A 14,851-nucleotide genomic window follows, 5' to 3' on the forward strand; every position below is an offset into this window, starting at 1 on the left:
TCTGATCTTAACAAAATACTGTCTGCATGAAAAAGGTGAAGCTAAATACAGTGCACTCTGTCCAACTCAGATTGCTGTATAAACTGGACTGAACTTAAGGTCCGAGTCTTATGGCATCAATATAGGAAATGTCTGTGCTACTCGGACTGCTGTCTAATTTGGACTTTTTAGTAGGTCCCATGCTGGTCTGAAGTAGACAGAGTGCGCCGTAGTCGTAAGAGCTGAAATCATTTGATACAGAGGCAAAAAGCATAAACATTGTAACAATTGATGTCTTTTGGTTTAAGCCTAAGTAGTGACAAGCTCACCTGTAGCTGGGCAGCAGGGAGGTTGATGTCTGCTACCATCTCAGTGCAGGGATGCTCCACCTGCAGTCTGGGGTTCAGCTCCAGGAAGAAGAACTCATCCTGCTCTGCATTGTAGAGGTACTCCACAGTGCCAGCACTCACATAGCCCACCATCTTGGCCAGTGTCACAGCAGCCTGCAATGCAATGCAATGTGTTGTTGACCAACGCACACAGCAATCAGTGTTTCTGCTGACTTAATTATTTATTGGACACTGTGTCCAGGGACCTAAAATTTTACCAGTGATGAATGAATTTTGCCAGTCATATCCTATCATTATACTGTAACACTTTGACATTTGATAAGACAATTGGAGAAACTTTGGTTATGTTCTAAGCTTTAATTTGAAGAAATACAAATTGAATTGAAAATTCGGAATGACTGATTATGTTAACCAACAACAAGGTGCAGGATTGCCTGTCATTTTAAAATTATTTTTAGCGTTGTTTTTGCGAACGTGAAAGCACAGCCAAAACTATCAAATTACCCATGCCTTTTTTTCATATTTTAATACCTGAATATTTATCGGACACAGTGTCCAGCTAGCTTTCAATTTACTTCTACCCAATGAATTTTACAAGCAATTTTCAGGTATTTACCGAAGAATGGATACACTGGCAATATTCTATTTTTATGGCAGCATTGTAATATAACTGAGTCTGGACCAGACAATCCAGTGATCAATATCATGAATATAATCTACTTAACACTGATACGATGACAACAAGCATGACTATCGCTTCCATATGTTGCTTCTTATGACAAGTACAGGTTGCTGATGACCGAGACCTCCTTTCACAAAGCACTAAGGTGATCATAAGTCACTGAGGTAACCTTAGCGTGATGTTAAAGAAAGGGAGTTAAGGTTAACCTAAGTACATGTTGCTTCGTGAAAGCAGCCCCAGTTCCAAAGTATCTAGAAGTTAGATGGTACTCAACAATAAGATTCATGCTATGCAGTTGTGACAACACATTTACAGTCTATTAAACAGCAGCTAATTACCTTCTCCATTCTCTCAAAGATGTCAGATTTGGCAATAACAACTGGCGCCTCCTCAATGATCTTCTGGTGCCTCCGCTGTATGGAACAATCCCGGCCGAACAGAGAGATGGCATTACCATAATTGTCTGCCAGAAGTTGGACCTCAAGATGCCGGGCAGCAGATGCCAACTTCATGATGAATATTGGGGAACCGGGAACCTCTGCTTGCACCTGCAGTCATCAGGTTTGGGTTTAATGTCACTACACAAATTACTCCAATGACATGAAAATGTGTCGGCCTCTTATGGAAGCAAAGCACAAATAATATGCAATAAACCTGAGCATGATGCTAACTAACATAGTGTCAATATGCACTTGACTTCATGCCAGCTATTCTTGAAACATCTGTAGCCCTTCGGACTTCTTAAGCTCAATCTTCACTCATTGGCTACAATCAAAGTTAAGAATTCTTATGGCTACAAACATCTCCAGGATAAGGGACAAACTTATAAAATGATTCTTAAATTTCATGGGTATAATGGGCAGGGGGTGTATAGACAACAACATTCGGAGTCATTAAAACTACAGTGGAAGCTGTCTAATTCAGACTCGACTGGGACCGACTTTTGTGTCCAAATTACGAGGAGTCCGAATTGGACTGTGAGAGTCAAGAGTTAGCTCCCTTGATCAGGAGATACGTGGTGTAACGTGTTTTCGGGGTAATAGCGCAAAAGATGATCATGGACATTATTGCATATCAGTAGATTATCAAAACTGTAATTCCGTCAATAAATATCACCTCATCTATCATAAATAATTTATTGTTAGAATGCTGTTGTCCGGTGGTTTCCAATGCAACACTCATTTCATGTCTTGTCTGTAAGCACGAGCGCTAGAAGTGACGTACCATGTTTCTGTGTTACTCGCTATTTTGCAGGGTAACGCCCTTGTATGGAAACGCATGTGATTCAATCTTCTCAACAGAAATCAACAAATACATCGTATCATTGAGTCAGGCAATTTTGTCACTGATGAGAAACTACTGGAATATCGTCTTTTTATAACAAAATCGCATACCATCAAAATGACACGTGTCAGCTTGCTGAACTTCTTTGTTAATTCCTTTTGTTAATTGGTTATCATCACACCTTATAATCCGTCTGAAGTTGGTAATCAGATAATACAAAGCACTTCCGCCTCAGGCAGTCCCGCTAGTCCGAGTTAATTAGCGATGTTATCAGTGTAAAGTACCTTTAATGGTGGAGATTTCAGTCCAAAATCCGAGTTACATGAAGTCCAAATTAGTTAGCCTATATGTAATGATAACTGCTGGGACCAGCAATACAGTCTGAATCATATAGAAAACCGAGTTACTTAGGGTCCGAGTAAGACAGCTTCCACTGTATGTGGAAATCTTGACACAGATGAAATCAAGGTGATCTAATTATAGCTTGAAACCAATTTTCATCCAGATTATGAGCCTGTGTTTGCTGGCACCAAAGTCCTGCCTGTGGGTTTCACCAAGGTTAATGTGTGCAGTTGACATTACTTCAGCTATGCTCCCATAATATGATAACACATCCTTACAATCTGAATAAACCCTACAATAACCCGAGGAGCCCTGAGACAACTCAAAGTGATAAAACTGCATCTCACTCAGAGATGCCAATCCAAAAGTGGTGCAAATGGTAGTTCCAAGGATCAGAATTAGTAGTTTGATCATAAAATCAGTAATCATCTAAATTCTGAAAGTGAGTGGGTTTGGTTTTACATTGCTTTTAGCAATATTCCAGCAATATAATGGCCGGGGGAAACAAGATTGACTGATTAACATACTGAATTTGGTTTTACACCACTTTCAGCAATATTCCAGTAACATCATGGCAAGAAACACCAGAAATGGCTTAACTCATTGTACCCAAGTGGGGAATCAAACCCACTAGACTCGTTTTGGGTCTGTATATCCTAATTTTAATGAATTTCAGAGAAATTCTGGTGCAACTGTACCTGTAGTTTGATGCTAAAATTTGTAACAACTATGAAAAATTAGTAGAGGTTGGCATCTCGACTCACCTGTCTGAAGAGATTGGGGAAATCATCTGCATTGTCAACTCTCCTGATGCCCTTGCCTCCACCACCCTCTGAAGCCTTGATCATAACAGGGAAGCCGATGTCATTGGCTGACTTGAGCCCTGACTCCACGTCTGGTGTGCAGCCCTTCTTGTAGAGGTCATTGGGTACAACCACCTGCTTGACCTTGGACATGTCCTTGTCCCCAATCTTCAGCATCACACCTGAGCCACTCCAGGGTAGAGTGGGAACTCCAGCCGTCTGGGCCACAATGGAGGAGGCGATCTTGTCTCCCAGTGACCACATAGCCATTTCAGGGGGACCTGTCACATACATACATTTATATCAGCAAGATGGTCAAAAGATTTCATTGCAAGTCGTTAGGGCTGAAAGTGAGTTTGAGTCTAGTAAGATGACTGAATGATAAACAATTGATGCATTAATCATACAGTTTAAAGAGAGTACTGTAAATATATATGATTATTTAGGATTACTGTGTGATGAACTAACATGTTCACACTACCTTAACCAAATATTCCGTATTCCATATTCTGATATGAAATGAGTGAGTGAGTGAGTTTAGTTTTACGCCGCACTCAGCAATATTCCAGCTATATGGCAGCAGTCTGAACAGTCTGGACTAGACAATCCAGTGACCAACAACATGAGCATCAATCTGCGCAACTGAGAACCGATGACATGAGTCAACCAAGTCAGCTAGCCTTATCACCCGATCTCATTAGTCGCCTCTTACGAAAAGCATAGTCGCCTTTTATGACAAGCATGGGTTGCTGAAGGCCGGCCTATTCTACCCCGGGTAGACCTTCACGGTTCTGATATGAAATGAATTAATTTGTAGGACCCTTAGACTCCCTTGCTTTCTGACCTCATCTTGGCAATGCACTTGTGAAAATATTATGAATAAATTTATCGGACTGTGAGTTATAAAGCATTCATCATCTGCTGTGAGTGAGTGTGGTTTTACCCTGTTTCAGCAACATCCGTGAGTGAACACTTTAACCACTAGGTTACCCCACCGCCCCTTCATCAACTGTGAATTAATTGTAATTCAACACAAACATGTACACCTGGCACTATAGACACAAAGCAGACAAACCTACCTATGAATGCGATCCCATTTTTGTGAAGCAAGTCTGGCAACTTGGGATTTTCAGAGGCATGGCCCCATCCAGCCCACACAGCCTAGAGAACAGAATCAGTTGATTAGAAATTTCAAACACTTTGGGAAAAAACAACCAGAGTTGGTCCCTGGGTTTTAATGTGCATGTAGTATGTACAAATGTATGCAACTGAAGCAGAAATCATGGCACACTGCATACCGAAATAATCATAATAATTGCCCTTGCAACAGCTCTTGACAAGAAATGAAGTTCCTGTAAGTGAAGGAATCTGACAATACAGGGCCTAAATTTTTTCAGTTCTCTTATCGCTAAGATATTCATAAGTTAATGTTAATGTATGGCACTTACAACTACCTTAACGCTAAGCGAACTTTGAAAATCAAGGCCCAGTACAGTAAGTTATATTTCAGACTTAACCATTTCATTACCTTACCAGATGTAATGACCCCAATAGTGGTAATTAGGCATCTTCCGGACCCATAGCTCTGTACGACAAAGGAAAACTCTATAATTCGATTTTAGAATTGATCAAACTTTGCTGTCATGTCATCCAAATTTTCTCACTAAAACGTATGCTCATATGCATTCTGTTACTTTGATCAGTCAGGATATTTCTGCTCCCTGGCTCGGAGACTATTGCCCCTGGCCTCACCTGAACCTGTGTTCTCTTCGAGATGTCGAGGATGAGTTCCACGTTGGCGTAATTGTTGTTGTTGGTACCGCCAGACACAGGTATGTACTGGTCAGCCATACGGATGTATTCTGGAATGATACATTAACTATTAGCACTGTATGTAGGTGTCATGAGTGAGTGAGTTTAGTTTTATGCCGCACCCATCAGTATTACAACTATATGGCAGTGGTCTGTAAACAATCAAATCTGGAACAGACAATCCAGTGATCAACAGCATGAGGATCGATCTGCGCACTTGGGAACTGATGATGTGTCAACCAACTCCGCAAGCCTGACCACCCGATCCCATTAGTTGCCTCTTACAACAAGCATAGTGTTTCTTTTGCTGTTCAGTATATAATTTTGATATTAGGAAATAAACTAATTTAAACTGAAAAGGAGCTCCATTGAGTTTGGAGATTCCTGAACCTGGGAAAATCTAGACTTGCTTTATTTAGGGCTTTACTATTGTTGGGAAGGCTAGGCATATAGGAAAATAATGTGATTCAAGGAATGTCAGACAGAATACTGAAATTATTATTATTATTATTATTATTATTATTATTATTATTATCATTATTATTATAAGTGTTCTTGTATAGCGCACAAATCAAACTGCTAGGCGCTAGGTATTTTCCCTCGATCACCGGATGTCAATCTCAACAGCACATCGTATTTCAATCTCAACTCCCTGGGGAGTATACAACTCTTGCTGCCACTAGGCGCACCGAGTTTATTGTGGCTCTCTCATCCTAACGAGGTACCCATTTGACAGCTGGGTGGACTGGAACACATAGTCACAGCACTTTGTCCAAGTTTACTGCACGTTGCTGTACCCGCAACTAGGTGTATGCACGTGTTCATGTGGCCACCATCTGGTCATATACCAACGGATTTGTGGGTTCTTTTAAGTGCACAGGATTGTGTACTGTACACTAGGGGTTGTGACAACACTGAAAGAGTCTGCACACAAAGTTGACTCCAAGGTTTTTACACCCGGTCACAGGTGGGCTCGATCCCGACACCTCAACCTCGCTGGATCACTAGCCTGGCGCCTTAGCCAGCTCGCCCACCATACCAAATGATGTTCAATGTACCAATAATACAAACAGGCTCAAGTACTTGGGCACCATAGTAAATGGATATGCAGCAGAAACCTTGTTTTATTCATGACACCTCCATACAGTGATGACCCGTGAAGGTCCGGCCTAGAATAGGCCTTCAGCAACCCATGCTTGCCATAAAAGGTGACAAGTTTGAAAAAAAATTAAATATCATAAAAGTAATCGCTCATGCTTAGGTCTTCTATTTGAAAATTTGACTAAGAAAATAAAGTGCAAGTCTTTTGTTGTTCAGTATATATTCGGGGATTTAGTGCTAGTCTAAGCATTGCATCTATTGGTGAAATTATTAATGATCAAGTTATATGATCAATATAGAGACATAATCCATACTGTCGGATTATGGTGCCCAAGTTGTAAAATAATGCATGCTATCCTATTAACACAACGTCATACAGTATCTCATTATATTGTTACATTACTATTCTTATTTAATATCATTGAGAGGTTGAGTAAGACCTACACAGGATAAGAAGTATACATACCAGCATTCGCCTTGAGATCTTCTGGAGTTACCATTACAACAAAGCGGATGGCCCGCTCATTCCGGAACATCTCGTATGCCCATCTTCGTACAGATCGCATGCACTTGACAGCAGCAATACCATTGTTGGCAATCAGAACCTACAGAACAGATGCCAGACATTTTACAGCCGCAATTAGCAACAATACAACAAGAACAAGACAACAAGGACAAGAAGCAAATTTTGCACAAGAATCCTGGGAGAGAGGAAAGAAAACTTGTACTGGTGATGGGGAGGGAGGGGAGGGGGAGAATGAAGGGAAAGAGGGAAAGAAAGGAAATAGCAGCAGGCAGTGGAAATACGGAGGGGAGAGAGAGGAGGGGAGGAAAAAGGGAAAGGGAGAGGAGGGGAGGGAGGATGTAGGGGCAAAAGGAGGTTGAAGTGAAGGAGGAAGATGGGAGAGGGAAAGGAAGGGGAGGGAGGAGGAGGGAGAGAAAGAAGATGGGGATGTAAGAGGGAAGGAGAGAGAGGGGGGAAAGGAGCGATGAGAGAAAGAGAGAGGAGGGGAAGGGAGAAGAGGAAAGAAGGAAGGGAAGGAAGGGAGAGGAGGGAAGAGGGAGGATGGAAGAGGGAGGGTGGAAGGGAAGGGAGAGGAGGAAGGAAAGAGGGGAAGGGAGAGGAGGGAAGAGGGAGGAGATGGAAGAAGAAAGGGAGTAGGAGGGGGATAGGAAGGTGGAGGGGAAAGGGAGTGAGAGGATGGGAGAAAGGAAAGAGGGGAAGGGAGAGGAGAAAGGAAGGAGGAGAGAGGAAGATGGGAGGGGGAAGAGAGGGGAAGAGGGGATGGGGAGAGGAAGAGGATAAGGGAGGGAAGGGGATACAATGGATGGAAGAGATGGGAAGCTAGAGCATCGAGGTGCTCGGGTGCAGAGAGGTGAAATAGTGGTGTTGCAGGGAGAAGTAAGTGGGGACCTAACCCTCCCACAAATACCAAACTAAAGAAACTCACCTTGTTTATGACTCGGTTTCCACCAAAGCGCTTCACATACTCCTCCGGCGTGGCAACACAGAAGTCTTTCAAATACTGCCTCTTCCCCCGAGTCGTGTCCAGAGTGATCCCAGACATTGTATGCCTGAAAACAGCAGCATTGTCAACAGTGTTTTACCCTCAGCGTCCCACCCTCACAACAACCTCATCACCACAACCTCAAATTCCAAACAATACCAGCTGGACAATATCCAAATCACACAACACAACTAACAGCAAATACGTGACAAGTTTCAAGTCAGCATGGCAATAACTAGCAATGTGGATTAAGAAAGTAATGTTCTTAGCAGATCAAAGACTTAACCAATACCCAGTGAGTAGAATATCTCCCACGACAAACAATATTTACTTCTCAGCATGAGCAGACACATGCACACTGCAAGAGGGGAATATGAGTACGTTCTGACAAATGTAAACCTTCAGTGTCACGTATATACACCATAACCACACCCATCCTACAACAACAAGGAGCTAAAGTTTATCAATGTTTGCCACTGTATTGAATAATCGACCAATGTATATCAGTCACTACTAAATTCCCCTCCATGTTATCAATAAACAATTGACAATACAACCCTTGAAGAAACAAACTGTGACCTTCAGTTAGAAAAAATGCAGGCATTCACTACACTATAACTTGCCTTATTCAGCCTTCTAAATCCCTCTAGATAACAATCTTATCATCCAAACACAAGCATGGGGAGATGAAAGTATTATCTTTGAAGAATTTCATACCACTGACATGATAGGCAATACAAATCAATAACACTCATTAAAGTATAAGCCAAGTTAACAAGGGGAACATGGCATTATGGACTCACATAACATGAAATGAAGGTAACCATGGTAACAGGTCATTAGTATTATCTAGCTTTGATACATGTTTTTAACATTAATTGTGACAAACATACTGTGTTTTCAGCATTAGCCTGGTACAATGAACATCTGACCTAGCTACATACTGAAACACAGTATGTAATGCTGATTCCACCTTATATACTACTCATTAAAAGTTTAGACTCAATAGTGCAAAGGTAGCCACTTACTTCGTCAGCTGTTCTCAACTAGATTTAGCAAAATATTTCATACTCTTTAAGCTACTGTTCACACATGAACTGATGTATTGTGAAACAGCAGTGACAGTTGATGAATTCTTAACAAACCTTTACATCAAAATGCAGCTGTTTCTTTTGAGATATTTGCACATGCTTTTCAGCAAATTTTATGCATGATTTTTGTGCATTTCATTTGCATAAGGTTTGTTGTTGGTTCCCCAAAGTTAGTGGATAAATTCAACTTTGATGTAACAATATATATGTGCATAACAAAAAGTGAGTGCTTTGGGTGCGTCTAAGCTAATTTGATGGGTAGTCTAAGATGCGTATATCGATGGGAACTTCTTTACTGTATACCACAAATTTGACTAGCTTTTCTCAAAACATTGCAATCCTGATGAACTTCTTCAGCCCACTTTTAACACACTGGCTACGGATCATCAAAGTTAAGAATTCTTAGGGCTACAATCATTTCAAGACAAGGGCCCAGTCTTATTCTGCTTTGACACAATGAACTCTGGTATCAATAAAAATACTGAGTGACTAGCCGGGTATGTGTTTGGTAGGTTGTTGTTTAACACCGCACTAAGTAGTATTCCAGCTATAACTTAGTCTGGACCTGACAATCCAGTGATCATCAGCTTGAGCAGCAATGGGATGAAATTGGGATGCAATGACATATGTCAATCAAGGGTGCAAGTCTGATCGTCCGATTCCATTAGTTCCTTGTTGCAACACGCATGGGTTGTTGAATATGAATTCTAACCCACATTATGTCAGTTAAACAGAAAAGACAGCCAGAACTAAAGAAGCCTCATTGAAAACCACCTTGCCGAAAGCCAATAGCATGGGTATGGGGCTAAAAACCAAAAATGACAAATGTTGTGAAACAGGGTTCAAACCCGGGATCTTATATTGCTTGCATACCTAACCTCTGTACAATGAATCATGGCAAGTTTGACTATTGGGGCATGATGTTTCCAATGTTAAGTTTAGTACATTTAAGATACAGGTACACTAGCCCAGATAACATTGCATACTATCTCCATTCTACCATGAAGAAATGTGATATCTTTGCAATTAGTAATGATACTGTGTAAAGTGGCATTGATGAGAAGATGGTGTTCCATATCCAAAAATATTGTTTTACATTATTATTCTTTAGCCACATGTACTTTGGAGATTATGACTTCATTATTCTGTCACTGGATTGTCTAATTCAGACTTGATTGCTAACAAAACATTTTTGCAGAAAGCAAACCAAAACTAAAATGGTATTGTTTCCAAGGCAATAACTAATATCCTCTGGCAACGTCAAACCATCAGTCAAAGACAGTATTCACCAGAGCCCTCTTCCTCAAAGAGATTGTAGCACTATGTCAGTGTTAAAGTGTGGGAGTTATGATCATCTCAGTGCTATGAACGCTGTCAAACCTGGCCCTAGACACTGAAATATCCCTATCAGAGTTGAGTAGCACTTAGTACACAAAAGCAACAAGCAAACAAACTTTCAAACTGGTAAACTTCAGAAATTAAAAAAGAAAGTAACATTTAACAAACATTTCATCACCTTCTCACAAATAATTATTAGTAATACAGTTATACAATTTATCCTTTAAAATATGGTTGCAGAAATCATTTCACTTAGATCAAGCACTACCTTCTTGGAGTCATTAAACTGCTAAAACAGAATTTCATCACAACTGAGAATTACTGCCATGCCACTGTCTAATTATGACGTCACAATCAGTATATTTGAATTACATCAGTTATCCTTCTGTCATAAATCTGCACAGATATATCACTTACACAGGAGACACTGATGTTAAAAACTGAAAACTTTCAATGAACAAATTTTTGCTACAACAAAGCCTTTGGTATGGCTATCAAATATATCAATGCTTGTGGAAAAATAAATCTTAAACTTTAACTTTTGACATTTCTATATCAGTGTTGTACTATCTGACATGAAAACACAATTTGGTACATACATTCATATTCACACGTTTACCCCTGACAGAAAGATCCCTCCAGCCATTTATCTTACTATGAACTCAGTCCCAGAAACAGAAATTTTTGATCCACCAGTTCACAACCTTAACCTTTACCCCAGCAGCATGCAGCTGGCAGCCTATCATCACCCTGCCTATTGGGAAGAAAGTGTTGACCACTGACCAACACTGACCATACACATATTGTAAATTTCTCTGAAACTTACCTTCAGTACTTCTAACCCTAAGACACCGTCAGAACTACTAGCCCTATCACACTGTATACATAGTATGGTGTCTCGGAGACCGGTACATTTCAACATGTCCTGGTAGATTCCGAGCTTGTGACGACAGTATGGTTGTTTATCATCTACTTTATGATGATGTAGATGTCATATTGATACTTCAGGCTAACGTGAAGATATGAGAAACCAACAGGGTCCCATTACGAAAAGTGAAAGCTCTACAACTCACGTAAGTCAATGCTAGATGTTATTAATTTTTTTTTACATATTTTGGGTTTGTTATCACAGAGCAACATTGCTTTTCTTTCATTCACGATATTGCCTTTTCATTTTTTTTCACACATAGGTTTCTTTTGAGAATCAGCATAACACTAAGTTAGAAAATGTGTGGCCTAACATGTACATGCTCTAGAAAATGTTTTTTCACCATCAAGACAGCCAATACAAGAGGACAGTCATTTATACTGCCTCAAGGCACAAAAAGTGCAATACACCTCAAATTATTAATACATATACATACATACATACATACATACATACAAACATACATACATACATACATACATACATACATACATACATATAGATATATAGATATATATATAGATATATATATAGATATATATAGATATAGATATATATATATATATATATATATATATATATATATATATATATATATATATATATATATATATATATATATATATATATATATATATATATATATATATATATATATATCACTATACCAGCAATACCATGGCATTCTTTATCTCTTCATCTTCTAGAACGATAAGTAGAGAAATCCCATCCAAGATTCGAACCCACAGCCAGGTCAATCAGCACACGAAATACTCACAGTAATCCTGAATACACTGTTTCACATTTTACCTGTTTTCAATCAGTAATGTGTATTCATAACTCTTTGAAAGGGGATTTTTTTCTATTCACAGTAAAATATAATTATCAGAACCAAAGTTTAAGGTTCATTTCAACTTGGAATGAACATACAGGCATATTTCCAAAACTTTCTGGGGTAGGGTAGCTGGACCTTTACGGGTCACATCACTTTTAATGGCAAATGTGTGGTATTTTCATAACTATGTACCCTGCTGTAGTACTGCTGAAATACTGCTACAGACAACTGCCCATAAACCCACAGTTTCTGAGTTACATAAGAATGTTATATCTATGTCTATCACAGTGTATATACAGTGTTATCTTGCCATGACCCATGCGATAAACCCTGTATCACAATGTGATAAAAATCCAGATGTCTTATTGTAGGTAGACTAAGGCTTAGTACAGAATATATATGATTCTGACAGTAACAAACAAACCAATTCTAATTGAAAAGGAGACTCAAGGAGACCAGAGATTCAGAACCTGAGAAAATCTAGACTTTTTAATTTAAGGTTTTAGCACTGCAGAAAAGGTTTGGCATTAAGCAAAATAATGTGGTTCAGGGACTGTGAGACAGACTATATCATAGGGTCTTCTACAAAACTTAGTAACTTCACATGAGTGGGTGGGAATTGGGTTTTATGCTGCTTTTATGCATATTCCAGCAATATGGGGACATCACAACTCAGCACATATTTTGCAAAAACAATTAATGCATTAATGATCCTATGTTGCAAACATGGTTTAAAAACTCTTTATATCCACCCCATTTCTATCAGCTGTTACACACATTTATAGAGGTAGAGATAAGCTGCTTATCTCATATATTACCCAAATATACATGAACTCAGTTAAGTTTTTTGAGTACAAGTGGGCTTGAATTTTTGTAAAAAATACTTGGTTAATTTGATCTTTCATGTGTACACACAAAAATGTCAAATCTTTGATAAACTGAGGTATATTGAGACGTTCTATTTCAACATATGAACTAAGTAACTTGAGGTCTTTTTTATCAGTTTTCATACTACAGATCCAATATAAATAACATTTTAACTTTACTATATTTTTAAAATTAATGGAAAAAGACAAACATCACAAATTAGTTTGAGTGTGGTGGGTACAACTTATTTGGTTACTCAAATAATTTAGGATACCCACTTGAGATGAACACAAGCAAGTACATACCTCAATGACCCTAAAAGTTATCTTTAGCTCTTCATTTATACTTAATTCTAAATACTGATAAGATATTATTATGTGTTTCTGTATCATAAATGTGAGATATCAGGAATAAAATGTATATTACATCGGCAAATCTTATCAGATATCCCCACTACAAAACACTCCACACAATACTTTGCTACTTAGTAAAATTTGTCAATAACCTAATTATGATTGTGGTAAGAAAGAGTAGATAACTCTGCCCAGTTTACTGATGTTGAAACAATGTTGTTTCTTCAGCTATCAGCATGTAGACACACAACACAGGCCAGGATCCTCTTTCCAAGGGTTTTCTTATATTATTGTTTAAAACTCTCCAGCGATGTTTGTTTGTTGTTTAATGCTGCCCTCAGCAATATTCAGTAATTAATCAAGTCTGAACTAATTCTAACACCGATCTTCATGAATCACCAGCTAAATGACATCAGTCTGTAAAAAGTCAGATAAAAGCAGTGACTGATATAATGAGCAACAATTCACAACATCAGGTCGTGATGACATGTTAATGACTACCGTGTCCATTTTTGACGGATGTGTGACATGCACTCAAACCAAGAGAAAACTACTCGTTTTCCTTTTTTTCAAAAATCTTAGTACTACTTGTCATCTGAAGGCATATAAATAATTAAATGTACTTATGTGTCATTACTTTTAGTAGAGACAAAATGGATGTGATGTTAAAACTTCTTTTATTTATTGATTAAATATCCACCATAAATCCTCACTTAATCTGCAGATGTGATACTGCACTGCCATCATTCCAAATATTAAGATTTTGGTTCCAAACTAATACAAACATAAGGAGTTGAGAGAATTTGAGCAAATTATCAGCCAATGAAAATGTAGTACTGAAGCAAATCCATTTGCTGCTGACAAGTTTATAGTAATAATGTCTAAATATTTGCTATGGTTACAATTTGCAACCTGTCTGTATTTGACGAATTGTCATTGATACCATATGTCGACATGGCAAGCATCAGGAGCACTGACAACAACATGTACATACTGTATACAAGTATCTTGACAGTAATAGACAACATGTAAGTGAGCGAGTGAGTTGGGTTTTACGCCTGTCTTTTTCAATGCTTATTTTGATGTTCTCCAGAGTGAGTGTGTCAGCAAGTATGATTTTACTCTGCTTTTAGAAATATTTCCACAATATCATGACGCGGGACACCAGTAATGGACTTCACACAGTACCTGTGTGGGGAATCAAACCCGGGTCTTCAGTGTGACTAGCAAACATGTCAACCACTAAACCTACTGCACCATTCCTCATGGACAATAAATAACTTGACAGATATTTTATATCATGAAATAAGAAAACTGATATTTAATGCATAAATTGAAATGTTCTTGATTGATGATCTATATTTCCCTATATTATTTTGTTGAAATTATTTTCACCTTTTCAGTTCAAGGTTAGCATGATTCTTTCAATCACAATATTGCTATAAACCTTAAAAACACAGCAGGGTAACAGAGCAGTTGAAAAAAACACTGCCTGACGCCGGGGTCAAGTGAAATTCTCCAGTCAGTCAACATCCACATTAAATTTTATCATGGTAACAGTAGTGCCAAACTCCTGAA

At 38.7% G+C, this 14,851-nt stretch overlaps 1 protein-coding gene across 4 annotated transcripts in view; it reads right to left on the reverse strand.

The window, feature by feature from the left end:
- Positions 1–14,851, reverse strand: part of LOC137287453 (acetyl-CoA carboxylase-like) — a 59,740-nt gene that overhangs the window by 35,444 nt on the left and 9,445 nt on the right. For all 4 annotated transcript variants that reach the window (XM_067819760.1, XM_067819758.1, XM_067819759.1 and 1 more), the window contains 7 exons: positions 7,805–7,928; positions 6,820–6,958; positions 5,193–5,302; positions 4,520–4,601; positions 3,402–3,721; positions 1,350–1,559; positions 309–482 (listed from right to left, as the gene is read on the reverse strand). In XM_067819760.1, the coding sequence (XP_067675861.1) occupies positions 309–482; positions 1,350–1,559; positions 3,402–3,721; positions 4,520–4,601; positions 5,193–5,302; positions 6,820–6,958; positions 7,805–7,928 (1,159 nt within the window). The remainder of the gene's footprint in view (positions 1–308; positions 483–1,349; positions 1,560–3,401; positions 3,722–4,519; positions 4,602–5,192; positions 5,303–6,819; positions 6,959–7,804; positions 7,929–14,851) is intronic.

Source organism: Haliotis asinina, chromosome 6, assembly GCF_037392515.1.
Source record: "Haliotis asinina isolate JCU_RB_2024 chromosome 6, JCU_Hal_asi_v2, whole genome shotgun sequence".
Lineage (NCBI taxonomy): Eukaryota > Metazoa > Mollusca > Gastropoda > Lepetellida > Haliotidae > Haliotis > Haliotis asinina.